This window comes from Euleptes europaea, chromosome 18 (assembly GCF_029931775.1).
Source record: "Euleptes europaea isolate rEulEur1 chromosome 18, rEulEur1.hap1, whole genome shotgun sequence".
Lineage (NCBI taxonomy): Eukaryota > Metazoa > Chordata > Lepidosauria > Squamata > Sphaerodactylidae > Euleptes > Euleptes europaea.
In genome coordinates this window covers 19,173,790-19,197,517 of record NC_079329.1, presented here as the reverse complement: position 1 = coordinate 19,197,517, position 23,728 = coordinate 19,173,790, and the positions used below count along the sequence as shown (strand labels likewise).

General features: G+C 40.7%; 2 protein-coding genes and 2 pseudogenes across 2 annotated transcripts; 3 read left to right on the top strand and 1 right to left on the bottom strand.

Moving 5' to 3' along the window:
- The first annotated feature begins 4,789 nt into the window (after positions 1-4,789).
- Positions 4,790-5,605, top strand: LOC130490949 (olfactory receptor 11A1-like). Its single transcript, XM_056864763.1, has one exon. The coding sequence runs from the start codon at positions 4,790-4,792 to the stop codon at positions 5,603-5,605; it is 816 nt and encodes a 271-aa protein (XP_056720741.1).
- Positions 5,606-11,007: 5,402 nt separating this feature from the next.
- On the top strand, positions 11,008-11,944 carry LOC130490741 (olfactory receptor 5B21-like; annotated as a pseudogene).
- Positions 11,945-13,805: 1,861 nt separating this feature from the next.
- LOC130490740 (olfactory receptor 6B1-like) lies at positions 13,806-14,626 on the top strand (annotated as a pseudogene).
- A 4,256-nt stretch (positions 14,627-18,882) lies between these two features.
- Positions 18,883-19,854, bottom strand: LOC130490739 (olfactory receptor 10A7-like). The gene has a single exon (XM_056864547.1). The coding sequence runs from the start codon at positions 19,852-19,854 to the stop codon at positions 18,883-18,885; it is 972 nt and encodes a 323-aa protein (XP_056720525.1).
- Between the last annotated feature and the right edge of the window lie 3,874 nt (positions 19,855-23,728).

The window sequence follows — 23,728 nt, the reverse complement described above, 5'->3', positions numbered from 1 at the left end:
TACATGTACAGAATGCTCACTAAATGCAAACTTCGCATAAGGAGGGTGTTCAGACTGAATGAGAAGATGCACCCATCCCCTATTCAAGAAAATTGATCTTTTGACCAATATTATGTGCTTTGTACACGTGAGTTATTAAGAATGGACTTCCATATTACCTAGCATGAGTTTAGTAACCATGAAGCTGCCACAGACCCTTGGTCCATCAAGGTCTGTATTGGCTACAGGGCCTTTCTTATCAATTCAAGATGCTGGTGTTGACCCCAAGAGTCAATGGCATGTTGAGAGCAGAGAGACAGTTAGAACCACTGAGAGTTAGTTGGTCAGCAGAAGAACAGTGAAGTAACAATTTACAGTTTTGTGTTAGGGAAGATTAGAAAAGTAGCCTGTCACAGATGGAAAAGAGCAAGAGCCCAGTAGCACCTTAACAAAATTTTAATCCCAGAAATTTTGTTAGTCTTTAAGGTGATACTGGACTCTTGCCCTTTTCTACTGCTATTGACAGACTAGCACTGCTACCCATACTGATGGGAAAGTTATCTGGTACTAAAAAGCCAAGTATGAACTGAATCAGAGTTCAAAAGGTTAAGAGTTGAGAAATGTTGTATATATATTTATGAATCCCTCCCCTGTTGTGTTAAACTTTCAATAAAAAGTTATCTCCTTTTGTTTGTTCATCCCTGATGACTGGATGTGTATTGTGTCAGGAGCAGAAAGAGACATACATACATGCACACACCTGTAAAGCCTCGGTCACTATACATAGACTTATCTCTGAATAAATGGTGGCAGTGTGACATGGGCAAACAATGTTTAGTTCTCAACCCCAACAGTTCTTTGAAGTGCTGGGTGAAGGGCGGTTGACTTAAGGAACTAGGCTCCCCTGTCTGTTGATGTCTCTGGGGAAAAAAAAGAGAGGACACACTGTGTCCAGGTTCTCTACCTATTAAATAGAGATGAGATGGGTGGTGAACTGTGACTGTATTCCTGTGTAAAAGGGGTTCTGTTGGGAGATAGTGTGTTTGGGGGGCACAGGAAAAAAGTAGTGAACTCCTGAATCTGGGACAGCAGTTCAACCTGGGTGGTGGTCTTCAGGAGTGTTATCACATCTGCTATAGGAACTACCCAACCACTATGGTCTTCTTCTGAGGTCCTGCTTTGGGTGTCCCACATTCTGAGGTCAGAAGGCAGGGGTGGCAGCCTGAAAGTGGGCCTTCTCAGTCATGGCACCAAAAATTATGGAATACCCTTCCTAGGAGTCCCTTCCTAACACTGTTTTATGTCAGTGGATGAAGACTTTTTTTTGTTTAATCTGATATTACATGAGTGAACCCTCCTTCCTGCCCTATGTTTTAAGTGCTGACTACATTTTTAGATATGTGTTTTAGTTTTGATGTTAATTGGGTTTATCGTCTGTTCTTAATAAAGCTGTTCTCCCCTGGTGACCTTGGGCAGAAAGTCAGGGATAGTAATGTTTAAATAAGTGTATTACATACAGCTAAGCTTTAGATGTGATGATTTCAAGGCAGATTAAATCTGTATTCCTTTAAGGGAGATTTCAATTCCCCACCAAATTATGAGTGAAGAGTCAGTTGGAAGAAAGAGGGCACCCTTGAGAACAGGAAATACCCTTGACAAAAAAGCATGATACATAAAGAGTAAAATCTCTTGTAATTCGGGAGCTCTTTCTGTTAGCTGTTATCGTGCCAATGATACATATAAAAGTTCATCTTCTGAATGGTCTGAACCGCAGACTGGAGGCTGGGAGTGGGACCAGATGATATCCATTGTAGTCTATATCTTAAAGACAGAAAAGTGTCCAATGTTTAAGAAACCAGCATTTCCCTTGAGCTGCTTCAGCCTCCATCTGTCCTGAAATGCCAGAACTGTAAGTGCTTCACTGAATAAGGTAAACCAAAGATCTATCTTCTGGTCAAGATTTTTGCCTGCCTAAGTATTAAGAACCAGTTCTGGCCTAAAGTGGCATTTGCAGGAGATTTCTGGGTGTGCTTCAGGTCTCGGTTCACGTGAGGTGATGGTGAAGCTCAAGAGGTCCAAACAGTGCACTCCATGAACTGAATATGCACCCTAGAACTGAAAGACAGTTAGCCATGCAGAACTCACCTCTGTAATCATTGTAATAACCAGGGTAACCAAACACTAGGTGGGGCTTGCAGTTCTCTTGGAATTATAACCGATCTCCAGACTATAGAGGTCAGCTCTCCTGCAGGAAATGGCAACTTTGGAGGGTTGACTCTATGACATCACTTCCCTGCTGAGCTCCCTCACTCCCCCAACCTTTGCCTTCTCCAGGCTCTGCCTGTACATCTCCAGGAATTTCTCAAATTGGAGTTGGCAACCCTAATAACAATCTTGTCAGATCAGTGATTATTTTCATATTGCAAATTGGGTTTGAGAAGGAAAAAATGGTGTGCTTTAAGGCTAGCTAGGAAGTTTCCAACTGAGTTGATATTCAGATTTGGGATTTCCTAATGCATTTTCTCCCTCTCCAGCAATGCAATCCTATGCAAAAGTACTCCTGTCTAAGCCCACTGAAATCAGCTGACTTAGACTGGAGTAACTCTGCATAGGATTGCAGTGTTAGCCACTCAGCTGTTGCAGCTGTCAACATGCTCCTGAATTATCTAGAATGCACGTATTCTGGGATCTTTGATGCATTAATCAACGTGGAAGGGATTCCTTGAAAGCCAGGAGTTTTGATAGCATTGGCTTTTAGGAACTTACAAATGGAGAGCAGCCAATGGTCTGGGGACTCAAACATGTTTCAGTAATCACAGTTGAATGAACAATGTACTACAAAATGAACAGTGAGGAATGGAGTTTTGTAGAAATTGCTTTGCAAAATTATCTCAATGTTGCCTTGCTCAACAATGCTCCAAATTACTACTTTGAAATAAGTACCAAACCAGACATGCAGATTTTTAAAGTGTTGGGTCCAGGGGCTCAGAATATTCCGCTTGGAGTAGCAACAAAAGCAAAAAACAACAACAAACAAACGAAAAAAAAAACAGTGTTGAGCTGTTCTACTGCAAGAAAATGTCTGGGGAAGACATGAGCCCTGCTTCCTCCTGTGGCAGTGATCTGAATCCAAATGGGCTATTCTTTATTTAAAAAAAAACACAGCCATTCCCTTCAGCTGCTATGTAGCTGTCGGAAACCTGAGTTGGGTCTGGGAAACTCAGACACAACTGTTTAAAATCCCACACATCTAGTTTAATTATATAGAAAGTAAAAAGGGAGCAGAAAAGAAGGGTACCCATCAAAACATCTAGACTAGCAGCAAAAATAACATCCTCCAAATACATGCTGATTTTGATATTGAGGCTATTCTTGGGCACCTGAAGCTGCCTTATAATGAATCAGACAGTCAGTATTGTCAATTCAGAATGGCAGGAACTCTCCAGGGCCTCAGACAGAGGTCTTTCACATCACCTACTACGTGATCCTTTTACCTGGTGATTGAACCTGGGACCTTCTGCATGCCAAGTTCTACCACTGAACTGTGATGCTTACTTGGTGGCTATTACAGTTTTACCAATGCTTGATGCAATATTATGATCAGATCACAGCCAATGTATATAGGAAAAGAATGCACGTCACACAATTGTAGTACTTCGAGCACTCAAAATTGACTATGTGGATCCTCAATACAAAAATGATTAGAAAATTGTAATGATCATGTTAACACATTAACTGGGATGTATTCTTTGCCACCAGAAATTCACATTCACAGTACAATCATAGGAATTTCTACTCAAAAGAAGAGTTGGTTTTCATACCCCGCTTTTTCTCTACCTTTAAGGAGTCTCAAAGTGGCTTACAATCGCCTTCCCTTCCCCTTTCTACAACGGACACCTTGTGAGACAGGTGAGGCTGAGAGAGCCCAAAGAGAACTAAGACTAGCCCAAGGTCACCTAGCAGGCTGCACTTGTAGGAGTGGGGAAACAAACCCGGATCTCAAGATTAGACCCTCCTGCTCTCAACCACTACACCACGCTGGTTACTGTGTTCAGTGGTGCTTACTCCCTGATAAGCATACATACAGTTGTACTTTCAGAAATATTTGAATCAGCTTAACACAAATTAATGTTGTCATCACTCGTGGCTTCATGAAAATGTTTCTGAACCCTACTGAGACCAAACTCAATTATACTGTGTGTGTATCACAATCCAGAAATCTGTTCTAAGCATTACATCACTGGTACAATGTGTGCAGAATGACTTTCTCAGAATGGCTCAGAATGACTTTCTCATTTCAGTAAGAGCTCAAAATGCTTGCATGACAAGGAACAGTGCCCGTGGCAAATAATCAAATTGTGATTTTTGGTAGTTCACTTTTCTGAGGGTCTTTCCATTCAAAGATTTGTACCAGTAAATTAGTGATCTATTATAACCTGATGGATTGGAGCTAGCCAGATTTTCACGTCATTATTCCCAGTTCCCTTCCCTACTGGAAACTGTCTCATGTGGCATTAGTCCATGCAGGTCTCATAATCCCTATCCTAGTCCTTTCGGGATGTCTCCTTCTTATTTCACAGGGAGAAAAGCTGGTTGGATCCATTCCATTGTGACAATATGTGTGACAGCTTTAACTCAAAAGGACTTTTACAAAAATCATGATGTGTTTTATTTTCAAAAGCAGGAGATGGCAAATGAAAAATGGGAAAATCAAACCAACATTGCAGAAGTAAATTTCCTGGGATTTGGGGATGTACAGGACCTGCAGATCCCTCTCTTCTCTTTATTTCTTCTGATCTATGTCTACACAATGGCTGGCAACATCCTCATCATTGTCCTAGTGATTTCTGAACCACAGCTTCACACTCCCATGTACTTCTTCTTAGGCAACCTCTCCTGCTTGGATAGCTGCACAGTTTGCACCATCCTGCCAAAGATGCTCGCTTACTTCCTGACTGGGGATGGAACTATACCACTGTGGGGCTGTATTGCTCAGTTTTATTCTTTTGCTTCCCTAACTGCTACACAGTGTTACCTCTTAGCGATGATGTCTTATGATCGATATTTAGCCATTTGCAAACCTCTGCACTATGCCTGTCTTATGAACACTAAGCGATGCATTCATCTGGCAGCTGGCTCTTGGATCAATGGATTCATAGGGATGTCGGTCTTTGTAATGTTGATATCACGGTTAGTATTCTGTGGCCCCAAGGATATTGACCATTTCTTCTGTGAAATAACCCAAATAGTGAAACTTTCTTGCAGTGAAACTAAAACCATAGAGCTTGTGCTCACTGTATTTTCCTCAATCTTCACCCTTCCACCATTTATATTAACTGTGACATCCTACATATTCATCCTCAAGAACATCATGCGAATCCCATCCACCACTGGGAAGAAAAAGGCTTTCTCCACTTGTTCTTCTCATCTCATTGTAGTTTCAATTTTCTACGGGACCTTGATGCTTGTTTACGTGGTTCCAAGGACTGAGAAGTTGAGAGCATTGAACAAAGTCTTTGCTGTCTTTTACACTGTTTTGACTCCACTGCTCAATCCTATGATATACAGCCTGAGAAACAGAGAGATGAAGGAGGCCCTGAGAAAGTTTCTGAAGAAATGCATCTAGCCCTTTAGACTCCAGGGTATTTGGTTTTAAAATAGGTGTCCTCCTTGCTAGTTAGCGAGTAGGCTTTCATTCCAAGCACAAACTGTTCCTTAGCTTGGGCCAGATCGAAAAATTCTCTTTTGAGGATTAAGCTTCTCCCTTTGATTAAGGAAGCCTTCTCCAATGGAGGACCTCTCTCTGAGTGTCTGGATGTAACCCATCATTTCCCCAGTATAAAGATAATCATGGAGGATTGGTCTGTTAATGAACAATAGCTATGATGTCTACTCAGACAGTGCTGATTTTTTCATGCATAAATTAGACTGGTGCTTTCAAAAGTGGGGACAGGGACAGAATTCAGCCAACTGAATGAATCTACCACAGCTTCTACAACAATGGAATTATAGATTTCATCCTTGCATTGCGGGTGGTTTCTGATGAAGCCAATCTTTTTAAGAAATGCTAGAAAGAGAGCACATATATAGGATGTTGAATATTAAACATATTTTCCTGTTCCTCAACTGGAATGTGAACAACCTTTCAATTTTTCTGCCATGTGACATCACTTATTAAATTTCTGTATTTCAGAGTAACATCCCTGGAAGATGGGTTATTATGAATGTATGTTTATTTAAGTGGAGAAAGATTGTTTGATGCAAACTCATCCAGGAATTTATTTATAATAGAATGAGAATTAGCACCCATGTCTCACATGGAGCTGCCTTATACTGAATCAGACCATTGGTCCATCAAAGTCAGTATTGTCTATTCAGACTGGCAGTGGGTCTCCAAGGTCTCAGGCTGAGATCTTTCACATCACCTATCAACCAAGCTTTTAAGTAAAGATTAATTAATTAATTTGTTTGTTTATTTGTTTGTAGTCCACCAGGGATTCAACCTGGGAGGTTCTGTATGCCAAAAAGATTATCTAGCACTGAGCCACAGCTCCCCCGCAAAGTCTCCTTCCAACGTTCTGTCCACTATAGTATATGTACAGAATCGACCCTAAATGCAATCTTCAAAAAATTTGGTTTGGAGACTAGCTCCTTTTTTAGCAAATTATCTTCAGACAGATGGTGACTGTTGATTATCTGAGTAATTCAGTGTGGACTTGTCAGTATGGACTCCTACATTTAGGACAAATAAAGCTGCCTCAGAGCACTAGTCCATCAAGGCAAGTATCCTTTACTCTGACTGGCAGCAGCTGTCCTGGGTTCAGATTAAAGTCTTTTACATCACCTACTACATGAACTTTTAAACTGTAATTATTGGGGTTTGAAACTGGGACCTTCTGGATGGAAACCATATCTTATGCCACTGAGCCATGGCCCCTCCCTCAAGCTAACTACCATAGTAAGGAGAAGATAGGCCGGGAGGTGGAGGAGGAAGTGGTGGAAGGCTGGAGGAGAAAATGGACATTGGGGGATGAGATTTCCTGTCCACAAATTACTCACAGTCTCCCATATGTTAACAATTATTAGCTCTCCTGTCAAATTATATCACTGTGTTATATGTTAGCCATTGCCCACTTGGCATTTCCAATCCATATTCCATCCTGAGAAACCGCAGTCCAATTATAATGTCTCTAGAGGCAGAATGTTTGTCTCAACCTTCAGGAAGATTGCTTGCCATTAAGGGAGATTTCATTTCCCAAATCATTGGGAAAAGACAAGTTACCCTTGAGAACCAGAAATACACCAGGCAGCAGAAATCATACTCTGTATCATAAAATATAAATGCTCCTTTGAGTAGCCTGAATAGCATGGCACAGGAAAGGACTAGTCTACAGCCTTAAGAATAGCATCTACATCCTATGGCTCTGGTTCCAAATGTGGCTCAATTCAGAATAAAATGTGGCTCTTTTAAAGACAAGGTGGAGAGCCCTGTGGCACAGAGTGGTAAGCTGCAGTACTGCAGTCCAAGCTCTGCTCACAACCTGAGTTCGATTCCAATGGAAGTTGGTTTCAGGTAGACGGCTCAAGGTTGACTCAGCCTTCCATCCTCCCGAGGTCGGTAAAATGAGTACCCAGCTTGCTGGGGGTAAAGTGAAGATGACTGGGGAAGGCACTGGCAAACCACCCCATAAGCAAAGTCTGCCTAGTAAACGTCGTGATGTGACGTCACCCCATGGGTCATGAATGACCCAATGCTTGCACAGGGGACCTTTACCTTTTTAAAAGAGAAAATTGAATCTTTCAGTTTTGGTACATTGGAGATAGGGTGGTAGAATAACCAGGATGTGATGGGAAAGGCAGGCAAATATTTTGTGGGATTAAAGGATTTCTTAGAGTTGATTTATAGCAAAGAAAATGATAAGAGGTGAAAAGATTCCAGTGATCCAAATGAAAATCATATAGAGATTTATGCCAATGCATTACACAGGGGGTTCCTGAATGCGTTTATATCTTATTGTGAAACCTCATGTGAACCACTTCCTAACAAAAGACACACAACAACCAATGTCTGTGCTGTGGAAGCTGTAAGGATTGTATCAATTATCATTAGTTAACATTTTAATGAGACTGCTCATAAAGCCAATTCAGCTCTGAACAGTGTCACACTAAGATTAAAACTAAACTAAATATTTCATATACCATATAGGTATATGAATAAACAATAGAGAATTAAGAATTTTTAATCTTGACTTGTGGGGGGGGGGGAGCCTGGCAACTGTCAATGTAATATTAAAATCCACCCCTTAGGTTATCCAATTCACACGAAGGGTCCCAGATAAAAGGTTTTTATCCATCTAGCTCTTGCCTCTCTGAGCAGATCACAGCTGAATAGAGAACATTTAAGGGCTTCTGTTTGACCAGAGCCACATTGACACACTGGATCAGAATATAGCTCCTTATTTAAATGTTGCAATAGCTCTCCTGATGGAATGGCATTCAGTCTGGCCAACATAAATAATCATCTGTGGTGTGGGTCACCCAGAAGGTCAAAGTACGTTGGAAGAGATTGTGGCAGAGTTAAACCTAGGTATAAAGGTTAACATACTCTATGTGCTCTTATCGTAGTGCTTCTAAAAGCCAGTTTCATGCAAGGAGCTCAAGATTAAAGAAAGAGCTGCTGATGGCCCATGATATTTTAAGTCTAAAAGAGAAATTCCTAAAAACTAGATATGACGTTCAACCTATTTGCTCCATGAACTCTGATAAGAATCAGCTTGCAGAAGGTGTAAGTATTTTAAAGCTAAAGTTAACATGTGCTTTTTCAGTTATGTCAGTGAGCCTTCTTATTCTTTTTCTTGGTTCATCTCTTGCTCTGAAGTTAGTTTGGGTCTTTAACTGAAAGGGTGCAGACTCAAGACTATCCAGCATACAGGAAAACCACGATTCTCACTAGCTGCTTCAATCTTCATCTATCATAAAATCCCAGAACTATGAAGGTTCGTTTGAATAAGGTAAGACAAAGTTTGGCTTGGGATGGTGATATACCCTAAATGCAATATATGCATGTTTTTTTCTCCCAGAGGATGGGTTGAAGATTTGATGTATTAGGGATTTTCATGCAAGGAACAAATATCAGAATGCATTTTGTAAAATTCTACACTTTGATAGGTCCATTCCCCCTTTACAACCTTTTTACAACTGTAAACACTTCCTCATGTGTTATAGGACAAATTAGCAATTGTGTTTAGAGATGGGCTGTGGCTCACTGGTACAACATCTGCTTGGCATGCAGAAGGTTCTGGGTTCAGTCCCTGGCATCTCCAGTCAATAGGATTAGATAGCAGGTGATATGAAAGATCTCCACCTGTGGCCCTGAAGATCAGCTACCTATCTCAGTAGACAATGCTGAGCTTGATGGACTAATGGTCTGATTCAGTATAAGGCAGTTTCATGTATATCTGCTTATGGAATATGTGTAAAACTATGGCTTGGATCCAAGAAACCTTTTCATTCAGTCGCATCCAATTCATACTATATCTCCCATCCAACATAGCCTTGATCTATGGATTCCCCAAGACTCCAGCACATATGGTACTCAAGCAATAGTAAACCATGTTGGATCCATCTTAAAATGGCCTTGCAATTCTTCTTAATATGCAGGAAATCAAGGCAAGTGTGTTAGCTGATTTAGGTTATTGAGCATCTTTCCTTCTTACCACCAAGAGAAGTAATTTCTGCTTAATATTTTAGGCTAAAACCCACGCTATTGTCTTGTGTCTTCATATGCTGGATGTATGGGGCGACAGCCATTCTTTCGGAGAGCTTTTTACTACTGGGTGTCTTTTATGCAATCTCAAACATTTCAGTTAATTTATAACCTAGGGAAAAAAAGAATGTTATGTTTATTCAGTGCTCTGACCTAAGATCACTGGATGCACACTACTCAGATCTAACCTTGTAAGGAGGATTTTTATTTTACCCAGCAACTTATGGGCTTCCTCTTTATTATGTTCTGCTACCCAGACATTCTCCATAAATATGTTCCGTTTACATGGAATTCAGTAAATGCCATATCTTTTCCTCACAATGCATCATCATAAATAAATTCAGATCTCTACTGCATTACAAAGCTTCTAGGTGGAGAATTGATAAAAACTATATCGCTTGACCCCAAACAAATTAGATGACATCATCTTTCTCACCTTTATTTTATCCTGAGAGTATGCAACTGGCCCAAGGTCAGCCAGCAAGGTTCCATGGCAGAGTGAGGGTTAGAACCAGGATTCTAGTTCAACACTCTAACCACTACACCACGCTGGCTCTGTTAGGCGTTAAGGCCTTTCCATTCCAGATTCTGTGTAATATTGCATCCTTAAGCAGGTTGCTGGTTAATGTAACAATAAGCATCCCTTACCAATAGTTTCAAGTATCTGAACACACACACACACTATTAATCTTGGAAGTTAACATACTGAAATAAATATGGATTATTAATTGACGACGTTCCTACCTTTGCTCAATGTTAAGAAGGAGTGATCTGTATTGAATAATCTCTTGCCATTGTTCACATGACCACAAATATCATTAGAATTTCAATTGTCTGAAAATGTCAGACAGTTTCCCCCCTCCCCACCCCACTTATTCTGCATTGAAAGCATTCATACTATCTCTAGGTCATTGGTATCTTGTTGTGCAATTTGTTCATTGGTTTATTGGATGTACTATAACATTATTATTGCAATTGTCTATTCCAGTTTTAATGCATTGCTTTATACATGTGCTATACTTGTCTTTATTACACAGGGATTGAATCCAACCAGTTTTCCCATTGATGCAAAAAGGAAAGAAGTAGTCCTTTGTGGCCACAGAAACAATATGTTTAGGGTCTTGAGACCTGCATGAAAAAAGCCATGTAGGACATGCACTGTAGTAAGGAAGAAAACTGGACAAAAATTAGTGGGAAAAGCTAACTGCATCCAGCCCAATTTAAAAAAAAAATTTTTTTAGTTCTGTTTTCAAGAATAAGAGATGGCAAATGCAAACTTGGGGAATCAAACAGTCATTACAGATTTAAATCTCCTGGGATTTGGGACTGCCCCACATGTGCAGATTCCTCTCTTCTTTCTGTTTCTGCTGATCTACATCTGCTCTGTAGCTGGAAACATCCTCATCACTGTCCTAGTAATTTCTGAACAGCAGCTTCACACCCCTATGTACTTCTTCTTAGGTAACCTTTCCTGCTTGGATAGCTGCTCAGTTTCCACCATCCTGCCCAAGAAGCTTGCTGGCTGCTTGACCGGGCATGGCACCATCTCTATTTGGGGTTGTATTGCCCAGTTTTATATTTTTGCCTCTCTCGTCGCTACCCAATGTTATCTCTTAGCGATGATGTCTTACGATCGATATTTAGCCATTTCCAAACCTCTGCACTACACCTCTCTTATGAACACAAAGCTGTGCTTCTGCCTGGCAACTGGATCCTGGATCAGTGGATTTGTAGGGATGTCAGTATATATATTGTTGATGTCACAGTTAGTATTCTGTGGGCCCACAGATATAGACCATTTCTTCTGTGACATCGCTCCATTAATGAAGATTTCTTGCAGTGAAACGAAGACAGCAGAGTTTGTGACCACAATATTTTCATCTATATTCACCTTGCCGCCATTTATATTGACCATGACATCTTACCTATTCATCATCAAGGATATCATGAAAATCCCATCGATCAGTGGGAAGAAAAAGGCTTTTTCCACGTGTTCTTCTCATCTTACTGTTGTTTCAATTTTTTATGGGACATTAATGATTGTTTATGTACTTCAAGAAATGAGCATCTCAAAGCATTAAACAAAGTCTTCTCTGTTTTTTATGCTGTCCTCACTCCCCTAGTCAATCCTCTGATATACAGCCTACGAAACAGGAAGTGAAGGAGGCCCTAAAAAGATTTCTAAGGAAATGTATCTAGATCAACTGGGTCAAACATAAAGCCCGAAGGCTGTATCTGGTCCCTTGAGAGCTTTTATCCAGCCCGCAAGCCAGCTGAGGCAGCCATCTCCCCCAGTCCCAAGATGTCAATGATTAAAGACTGTACTAAAAGAAAATACTGTAAGAGTGTTATTGTGTTAAGCATGTTTGTATTTTAAGTTTTAAAAGTAAATAATAATAATAATATCCTTAGATGGCTTTGCCTATGTGTTCTATAAAGTTTGTATCTCTTTATAGACCCTCAGTCCATCAAAGTCAGTATTGTCTACTCAGACCAGCAGCAGCTCTCCAGGGTCTCAGGCAGAGGTCTTTCACATCACCTACTTGCCTAGTCCCTTTAACTGGAGATGCCAGGGATTGAACCTGGGACCTTCTGCATGTCAAGCAGATGCTCTACCACTGAGTCCACATTGCCCGGCCCAATGAAGTGACATTTATGTCATATCCAGCCCTCGTAACAAATGAGTTTGACGCCCGTGATTTAGACCACTGATTCTTAAATGAGCCATACAGTCCCTCCCTGCTGAGGGAAATGGTCAATTATTTGGGGTTTTCAGAGCTTCTGGAGCAATACAGGATTTTAAAATTTTCAGCATTCCCTTTTTTCCACTTGCAATAGCTTCTGATAGCCAACAGAGGCACCTGTTCCATACTGCTCACTACACTCCACGGTATCTGTAAAACTCTCCTCCAACACTACATTTCAAAGTAATTTACTTTCTTTTTGCCAGCTTTCTCCATTGTTCAACTTTACTCTTCAATAAAAAGATTCGAAGGTAAAAATATCCTCCCTCACCTGTCCTGGAACTAGGGCCTGGAATTTTAGACAGTTGACATTTATGGCTTAGAAAAGAGACTAAAGGCTGGTAACACATTCACATTAATCTTTTAATGATATCTGTGTTGTGGTGATTTGAATGTGTGACCTGTCAAATCAACATTATGATTGTGATCACTGTCAAATCAACATTAACTGAACGTTCTTATCAAGTACTATCAGTTGGCTCCCACCAGCTTTCTGCTAGCAAAAGAAGAACAAGTCATCCATTCCTACCACCCAAAACATTTTTCTGGGATCTACATGGACAAAAGCCCTATGAGGCAAGTGTTGCAGTGAAGCTGGGAATTGGGCAATATCAAATGGAAAAGCTGGTATGATCCAACTTAATGATTTTCCAATCAAACTGACAAATTATTTGCTGAGTCATCAGGTGCTGAGTAATGAGAACTGAGATGATGGACACGCATGGGGTGGGGGATAATGCATATTTTAATTACCTCTTGGTAAATTTTAGGGTGCTCTGCGTTTGTTAAGGATTAACATAATTATCTTCCTCTGAAACAAAATTCCCAGAACCAAGGGAAAGTTCCTTTCTCCAATTAAAAATAAACAATGAACTATGGGAGGTTATTTCCCCATGGGTATCAGAGCCACCTAGAGGAATATATATACATCTACATGGCTTGAAATATAAAATTCTCCATAATGAAAGGTTTAAAATACTTGATGGTGCCAGAAGATGAGCTTCATGGCACCCATAGTGAAGAGTGAAAAGTTCTCCTTAAGAACAGACCAGTTATGTCTCTATTCAATGGTACTTCCATCGTCCTCATATTTCTTTCTTCTTTTGAGTTTGGCAACTGTTGTTTATGAACTTGTTTATGACACTGTTCATTATGTGTATATCTTTGTTTCTTTTTCTCCCCTGATTTAAGAGATGACAAACACAGAATTGGGAAACCAAACACTCGTCACACATTTTATCCTCCTTGGATTCGGGGATCTCAAGAAACTAGAAGTGCTGCTTTTCTTGGTATTCTTGGTGATCTATATAGCGACCATGGTTGGAAACATTCTCATTGTTGTGTTAGTTGTGATTGATAAGAAGCTTCACACTCCCATGTACTTCTTCTTGGGGAACTTGTCCTGCTTGGAGACCTGCTACAGCTCCACTGTTTTGCCCAGAATGTTATTAAGCTTCTTAACAGGGGATCAAACTTTGTCAATGGCTGGTTGTATGACACAGTTTTATTTATGTGCCTCTCTTGTGAGTTCAGAATGTTATCTCTTTGCCATGATGTCTTATGATCGCTATTTGGCCATATGCAAACCCTTGCGCTACACAACTCTTATGAATGGCAGGTTATGCTTCCAACTAGCAGCTGGGTCTTGGGTTAATGGATTCATGATTATGTCAGTATTGTTATTCCTGATGTTAAGATTGACATTCTGTGGTCCTAATGTAATTGACCATTTTTTCTGTGATCTTACCCCACTCATGAAACTTTCCTGCAGTGATATTCACAAAATGGAACTTGCAAACTACATAACTGCATCTTTACTTACTTTGCCTCCATTCATATTAACGATAACATCTTATATTTTCATCATCATCACGATTATGAAGATTCCATCCACCACTGGAAGAAAGAAGGCTTTCTCTACCTGCTCCTCTCATCTTATTGTGGTAACTATTTTCTATGGGACCATCATTATTGTTTATGTGCTCCCAAAGACCGCCACCCTTAGAGAACTGAACAAAGTCTTCTCTGTGTTTTACACTTTTCTGACTCCCCTTGTCAACCCTCTCATATACAGTTTGAGAAACAGAGAGGTAAAAGATGCCCTGAAAAAAATGTGTTGGGGGATGTGTGTACTTGAAAAAGAAGCCCTTTGAAAGTCCAAGATGGTACACTGAAAGTCAAATGAAATGAAGACTATCATGGTCATATATCAGTGTCTCGTTTCCACAAAAACCAGTCTTATGCTGATGTTGTAAAGGATGTCCATCTTAATATATGTGTGGCATTTTTCACACATCTGTATTTTTCTGGCAGGGTATGAGCTTTTGTGAGCCACTGCTCACTTCTTCAGATATCTAAATACGTTGGTATTTGTCACCACATTTTTTTAAATTTCTAAAAGCTTTACAGAAAATACTGAAAGCCCATTAGTCAGGCAGCTACATAGGGTTGCCAGGTGTTTTCTTTCCCTCCCCATTATCCCCATACCACTTGCAGAAGTGACAGCCAAGAACAGCTGTCAGCAGAAGACCTGGCAGCCCTAATATGCACCAATAAACTTAATCCAGCAGCCGGAAAGAGGCAGCCTCTAGCCTCTTTCCCCCCATAATCCTGTAATAGACTAAGAGTTGTCCGGGCTACCAAAGCACATGTGTTACATGTTCCTTTTGGGGGGCAGGGTTCAAGGAACCTCAGCATAGTACTGACAGCCAGCAAGGTATAGTGGTTAGCAGTGGTGAACTCTAATCTGGAGAACGGGGTTTGATGCCCCACTCCTCCACATGAGCGGCGGACTCTAATCTGGTGAACTGGTTTGGTTTCCCAACTCCTATACATGAAGCCAGCTGGGTGACCTTGGGCTAGACACAGTTCTCTTGGAGCTCTCTCACAGCCTCACCTACCTCACAAGGTGTCTGTTGTGGGGAGAGGAAGGGAAGGAGATTGTAAACCAGTTTGATTCTCCTTAAAAGGTAGAGAAAATCACCATATAAAAAGCAACTCTTCTTCATCATCATCATCCAATCATTATATACAGATATATGAATAGTAAGAACATATGAAAAGCTTTGCTGGATCAGACCAAGGCCCATCAAGTCCAGCAGTCTGTTCACACAGTGGCCAACCAGGTGCCACTAGGAAGCCCCTTGGCTTCCTTTTACATTTCTTTCCCCCCTAGCTGAGGTCCTTTAATTTTCTATCCCAGAGTAAATCTGGCACAATCTACAGAAATACCATGCTGCCTCCCATATAAGCGCTTCAGGTGATGTTAAAGCTCACAGCTTTAGTAAATATTTTTTCATAAATGTTATGTTGAACCAGATACATTACTGGAAGTGTTTGTATTTGGTGATAGCCATGTTATAGACTGTTAAATATACATTTAGAACTCATGCTTTTAATCTTGTTTATTACTATTGTTCATTTCCTTGGGGACCCTAAAATTAGTGAAAAGGTAGTCAATGTTTTAAATCAAATCAATGTTTGGAGTTTCGGCTTTTATGTGTGTTATGCATTTCTGAAAAGTAAATCACTTAATTTGCCCTTCACATCTGCTGAAAACGTCTTTACTCACTTGGCTGAAGAAACTTTTTTCCATACGTGCAATTTAACCCAATGAGAATATTTAGGATATTATCAAGAAGGATGATAGAAATGCTGGTATTATAAGATATTGTATTATTATATCCCACAATACTTCATAATGGAACAACAGACTTTTAAAAAACAACAACATGGAAATGAGTAATTTCTCATCTGAGCAATCCTACACAGAGTTATCCCATTCAAAGCTCATTAACTTAGATGTACAAGGAAAGGTATAACTCTATTTAGGATTGTACTGCAAATGATCACTGTGCACAGAAGATGGAGTCGCACCTTTCTTGATATGTAATTGATGTGTAATAGCAGAGGTGGGGAAAGTCAGGCAGTGATCCTCAGCAGAAGAAGTGGAATTTATACTCCTTTCTCACCATGGTGCTCAACAGCACCTCAGGTGGCAGGGGCACCCATTACACAGTATTCCCCTTTTTGCCCACAAACATCAACAGCGACTTTGAGCTCTATTTACTCTTCTTCACACGCACACAGCTAAAGAGTTCTCTGTCTTGTCTGGATTCAGTTTCATCTTGTTTTGCCTTAGCCACATGACCACAGCCTCAACGCTTAATTTTTAATTTCTCTACTGGAGTAGGCTTGCTGGCCAATACATGGTCTGGAGATGCAGGCAGGCTTTGAAGAACCTTCCCATAAGTCTTCCAGCATGTTTTCTATCCCCTCAGACCTTGCCTCTTTTTTAAAAAATAGGGATTGATTGCAAAATCAGCTACTGTCCCTGAAGGTTAAGAATTGGGCTATTACTTTAGAAAGAAGAACTGAATCAAATCCAATTTCAACAAAATGGCATGCAACCTATCACTCTACACAGTAAAGATTCAAGACTCCCTAAGAAATCTTCCTCCAACTTTGGTGGCTTTTTCCTTTCTAAAGGTAAACATCCCTTATGCCGGAGGAAGAATTCAAACTTTACTGAACAGAGTGGAAGGATGCGCATCACTGTCTTTTAACAAACTGGATTCTTGTATTTGTTTGAGATATATATATATATATATATATATATATATATATATATATATATATATATATATACACACACACACCCAGACAGTCATGATCAATAACCTACAGTGAGGACATACAGTGAGGGGAAAAGTATTTGATCCCTGCTAAATTTGCCCGTTTGCCGTCTGACGAAGAAATGACCAGTCCTTAGGTTTGTTGTAGCTGTGAGACAGAATAACAACAGGAAAACCCCCAGAAACCCAGAAGACAAAAGTCAGAGATTGATGTGCATTATAATGAGGGAAATAAGTATTTGATTCCCTATCAACCAGCCAGATCCTAACACTAACCCTAACCCTAAGCAGAGGAGAACTGGGTGATTCAGATGTGCATTGGCAAACTGCAGACGGGCCTGTACATGTGCTGTCTTGAGCAAGGAGACCTTGTGGGCTCTGCAACATCTCAGTCCTTCACGGCGTAGTGTGTTACCGATTGTTTTCATGGTGACTATGGTCCCAGCTGCCCTGAGATAATTGACAAGTTCCCCCATGTAGTTTTGGGTTGCTTCATCACCGTTCTCATGATCATTGCAACACCACGAGATGAGATCTTGCATGGAGCCCCAGACTGAGGGAGGTTGAGGGTTAGGGTTAGGGTTAGGATCTGGCTGGCTGATGGGGGATCAAATACTTATTTCACTCATTATGATGCATAGGGCTGTTGAAAAAAAATTCGGTATAGTTCGGCTTCGGCAAAATTCAGCCCATTTTTATTCGGGCCGTGCCGAAGTCTGAACTCCCCCGCTTTGGATCCCTGGAAATTCAGGGGAATCCGGAGTTCGGGGGAAAATTCGCACCCCCGCGTGCCTTCAGGGGGATTCCCTGAAGGCGCGCGGGGGGGCCTTTAAACAGATCTGTGCCTCCCGGCTGGGAGGCACAGATCTCTTTAAAGGGCACCCCACGCACCTCCAGGGGTCTTCAAATAGATCTGCGCCTCCCGGCCAGGAGGCACAGATCTATTTAAAGGGCACCCCGCGCGTCTCCAGGGAAGCTAACTGGAAGGGCGCGGGGGGGGGAAACACATCTGCGCCTTCCAGGTGGAAGGCGCAGATCTGTTTAAAGGTCCCGAATTGGCTGAATTCATTCGGGAACACCCCAAACTCCGCCAATTTGGCTCCCCGGTTCCCCCCTTTTTTGGGTTCGGGAGGAATTCGGCTGTTTTTCGGTTCGGGCCGAACCGAATCAACAGCCCTAATGATGCACATCAATCTCTGACTTTTGTCTTCTGGGTTTCTGGGGGTTATTCTGTCTCTCACAGCTACAAGAAGGTTGAGGGTTAGGGTCAAGGTTAGGATCTGGCTGGTTGATAGGGGATCAAATACTTATTTCCCTCATTATAATGCATATCAATGTCTGACTTTTGGCTTCTGGGTTTCTGGGGTTTTTCCTGTTGTTATTCTGTCTCTCACAGCTACAACAAACTTACCATTAAAATTATGGACTGGTCATTTCTTCGTCAGAGGGCAAATGGGCAAATTTAGCAGGGGATCAAATACTTTTTCCCCTCACTGTATGTCTCATGGATAAGTATTTTTCGCTTCATTGCCTTGTTCACCATCCTCTTCATTGCCTCACTCAACTCTTTGTTCCTTAGGCTATAGATAATTGGGTTCAACATTGGTGTTATGGCAGTGTACATCAAAGCCAACACTTTGTTACTGTCCTGTGAATAACTGGATTTGGGCTTTAGATAGATCAGGCTGCCACTCCCATAGTACAAAAAAATTATAACCAGTTTAATATTATGTGCCACCAGACAGCCATGATCAATAAACTATGTCCCATGGAAAAGTATTTTTTTGTTCATTGCCTTGTTCACCATCCTCTTCATTGCCTCACTGATCTCTTTGTTCCTTAGGCTGTAGATCATTGGGTTCAACATGGGTGTTATGGTAGTGTACATCAAAGCCAACACTTTGTTACTGTCCTGTGAATAAATGGATTTGGGCTTTAAATAGATCAGACTGCCACTCCCGTAGTACAAAGTCACCACCAGGAGGTGTGAAGAGCAAGTGGAGAAGGCTTTCTGACGGCCTTCCACTGTTGCCATCTTCAGAATGTTGGAAATGATCAGAATGTAAGAGACAAGGATGAGGGAAAAGGGGGTCAAAATAACTAGGATTGTTGCTGTAAAAAGCTGCATCTCATATGAAGAAGTGTCAATGCAAGAAAGCTTAATGAGGGGTGGAATATCACAGAAAAAGTAATTGATTTTTGATCCACAGAATGGCAAGGTAAAAACCCAAACTGTCTGAACCAGAGACACCAAATTGCCCAAGAACCATGACAGGACTGTTAATGAAAAGCAAACTTTCTCATTCATGATGGCCATGTACATCAGTGGTTTGCATATGGCTACATAGCGGTCATAGGCCATAGCTGCCAAGAGGAAGCATTCTGAAGCCCCTAAGAAAAGCAGGAAGAACATTTGGGCAGCACAGCCAATATAGGAAATTCTCTTGTCTTCAGACAGGAAATTCACCAGCATTTTGGGGAGGGTGACTGAAGAATAGCAGACATCCAAAAAGGAGAGGACCTTGAGAAAGAAATACATTGGTGTCTGAAGAGATGGGTCAACAAGAATCAAAAAGAAAATTAGCATATTGCCCACCATTATGACTGTGTAAACCAAGAGAAATGCAATGAACAACAGCACCTGCAGGTCAGGGTGATTGGTTAAACCCAATAGGACAAATTCAGCCACTCCAGTAAGGTTGGTTGGCGTTGGTGAAATGATTTTCTTCATCGGGAACAAGAAGATACCAGAAGTGTGTTGTTTTTGTTGACCCTTCATTGAATGAAGAAATTACGACAATCAATTTGTCAGTTCCCGTTTTTATTTTCTGCAATACAGAGAGTTCTTACTTACAATGAGAAGAATCCTGCAAAAAAAAAAAAATTAAGTACATTGTGAGCTTAACGATTAGGAAGATTTTAATTTTTTGTGATTTCTCCCTAGCATTAACCATCTAGACTTCTAGAGAGACTGTTTGGCCATGCGAAAGACTATGCTGGGAAATAGGGAATATAGTTGGTTAAAGGGCTACATGAGATGGATAGATGTTGTAGTGAGAGGGGATTTAAAGGAGGTCTTCCCTTTCCCTTCATGTGCCTGCAGCAAAGCTGGTAAGATCCAACCCACTATCATTAGAATACTTTGAAAATGGGTTACACTTGCAACAAAAGCATTCACATACTCCCCCCACTTTAAAAAGTCGTAGGAGAAAATCCATGTGTTTTATCCATTTGGGGTGAATCTCTTTCACAATACCCACATGTATGAGCAGATATTTCTTATCACCCTTTTGTCAGTAAATGCATCAGATATGGCTGCAACTGAAGCTAATATATATAGAATGAACATCTATGGGATTTATAGTCATAGTACCCCAAATGCCTAAGGATATATGACTACTATATAAATAGTCTTAGGCATTTTTGTCTACTATGAGTATATTACCCCAAATGATATCCAACTCCTATATACTCTTACAGCCCATTCCTGAGAATTGGTCACTTGCGCCAGCGGCCAGAACAACGTTGTTGCACCTGCTATTTAGCAGGCACAGTCTCACTGTTTTCAATGGGGCGAAAAGCCCCAGTTAAACAAACAAAAACAAAAAAACCACGAAACAGCTGTTTTTTTTTCTTTAACAGCATTGGGGAAACGGCTTAGGAAGAGGCGCTGCTGCGTCTCTTCCCCGCCATCCCCGTATGCCTTAGCTCAGGAATGGGCTGTTAGACCTCATTCCTGAGCCTGGGGCCTGAATGGGCTTAGGAGGTGACCAGCACCCTATGCAGGTGTAGTGCCACTTGCAACAGCCCCCAGGACTGGCACGGCAACGTGGCCCATGGACACTGGCTCGGCCTCCCACCAGCATCCTGCCAGCACACATGTTTATGCGGGCATCCTGGGAGTGTTCTGGGGTTCAGGCCTGCTGGTAGGCTGCCTCCTAAACCTGTCCAGTTCGGGAATGCTCCCCTCCAAAACAGCAATGCTGTGCCAGGTTTTTCCTGGCATAGCCTCGCTGTTCTCTATAGGGGGAAATGCCCCATTTTTGAATTTTGAATTTAAGAAGGCTTTTTAAAGCCTTTTGGTGGCCAGGGAACCTTTTTGGAGGTTCTTTTTAAGTAAAGAGGAATTTACCTAAATTTTCTCAGACTATCCTGCCATAGTAACTAAGGGGGATTTTTTATCCATATCATTTAAATATTGTAAGAGTTATAGCAAGCTTGAATCATAAAATGAAACTTGTTAAGAGCATAAAAGATGCAGATTTCAGAACTTTATCTGGATTTTTTTAAAATGACAACGTGTTGGATTTTGGCAGGAATATCTGACTCTGATAATCTCATTAAAGTGATGCTTAATTTGGCATCATTCAGCCAAAGCTAAACATTTATACAGTGCCTTCCTAAGCACAGTTATACTCTTCTACTTCCACTGAAATTAATTGGCTTAGAAGGACATAAGTCTGCTTAGGATGGGCCTGGCCAGTCCCATTGTCTTTTAATGGGAAACATTAACCCTTTTGAAACAAATGGGACTTGTACAACTTTCACAAATTTACACTTTGATATCATACGAAGGAAACAGATTTTACAGCTTTCATTCTACCTCATATTACAAATGGATCAATGGAATTATCTGAAACATGCTTATAAAAACAGAAGATTATCAGAAACAATTGGACTTTCTACCAAACAAATAAGAGTGGACATAAGATTTTTTCCCAAATCAATGTGAGCATAATCTAGCTATTTGAAACTACCATTGAATTTAAATTGATTTTTTTAATTGGCTAACTGTCCAACAGAAATAACTGAAATATAAAATACTTAACTTCAGCCAGATCTAGAAACAAATATAATAGAGAAAACTGATGTAGCTTACTGTATACATATGTAAGCCCATTGTACTATATATCTATTTTAAGTGAAGAGTTAAGGAAGCAAACATTGTTGAATATTAAGAGTCTTGGTATTTTTTTCTTGTTAAATTATATGAAGTGTTTTACTTACCAGAGAAATTAATCACAGGTGCAACGATCGCTTGTTAACAATTCTCAAGAAACAAGGTCAAGTCTTCCCTGAAAAGCTAAATAGCATAAATAGATGATTTCTACTATTCGAGTGGGAAAATGGCAATTTAAAACCGCAGGGAAGCAGTAGTGGTTTTGATGTCCCCACATCATCTCTTCTTGAAAATGAGGGACTTATACCATCTTACCCCCAGTTCATATATGCTCCCTGTCGAAAGGGATGGACAGACTGATCTTAACACTATTTCAGAACACTGCACAATATCCCTGAGGAAAAGAAGCTTGGAGATTTCTAATGAAGTTGCCATCATGATGCCTACAGTTATGTTTCTTTCATGCATATTTCCACCACAGAGTTTAGTTACTGAAGTTATAAGACTCATGTTTTGTTTTGGGTTTGTGTGTTAAGTGCTGTCAAGTCACTTCTGACCTATGGGGACCCTTTGAATTAATGACCTCCAAAACATCCTATTGTTAACAGCCTAGCCCAGGTCTTGCAAACTGAGGGCCATGGCTTCCTTTTTTGAGACAATGTATCTCATGTATCTCCTATCTCTTTTCCAGCTGCCTTCAGCTTTCCCTAGCATTATTGTCACTTAATTGGTGTCACACTAGTGTTGCCAACCTCCAGGTACCATCTCCTCTCAAAGCATTAAACAAACTCTTCTCTGTTTTTTATGCTGTCCTCACTCCCCTAGTCAATCCTCTGATATATAGCCTATGAACCAGAGAGATGAAAGAGGCCCTAAAAAGATTTCTAAGGAAATGTATCTAGACCAAGAGGGTCAAACATAAGGCCTGGGGGCTGTATCTGGCCCCTTGAGAGCTTTTATCCATCCCACAAGCCAGCTGAGGCAGCAATCTCCCCCAGTTTGAAGATGTCAATGATTAAAGACTGTTAAATAAAAGAAAATACTGTAAGTGTTATTGTGTTAAGCATGTTTGTATTTTAAGTAAAAGAAAAAAGAATATCCTTAAATGGCTTTGCCTGTGTCTTCTATAAAGTTTGTATCTCTGGTACCTGACATTAAATTTTGTGGTCCACATGGCCCAGCCTGACAAAGTGACATTTATGTTATATCCGGCCCTCGTAACAAATGAGTTTGACACCCCTGATCTAGACCACTGATTCTTAAATGAGCCAAACAGTCCCTCCCTGCTGAGCTAGATGTACAATTATTTGGAGCTTTCAGAGCTTCTGGAGCAATACAGGATTTTAAAATTTTCAGCATTCCCTTTTTCCCACTTGCAATAGCTTCTGATAGGCAACAGAGGCAGCTGTTTCACACTGCTCACCACACTCCATGGTCTCTGTAAAGCTCTCCTCCAACAATGCATTTCAAAGGAATTTACTTTCTTCCTGCCAGCTTTCTTCGTTGTCCAACTTTATTCTTCAGTAAAAAGATTCGAAGGTAAAAATATCCTCCCTCACCTGTCCTCAAAACAGGTGTTTTAGACAGCTGACATTTATGGCTTTGAAAGAAACTAAAGGCTGGCCACACATTTACATTAATCTTTTAATGATATCTGTGTTGCGGTGATTTGAATGTGTAAATGAATGATCACTGTCAAATCAAC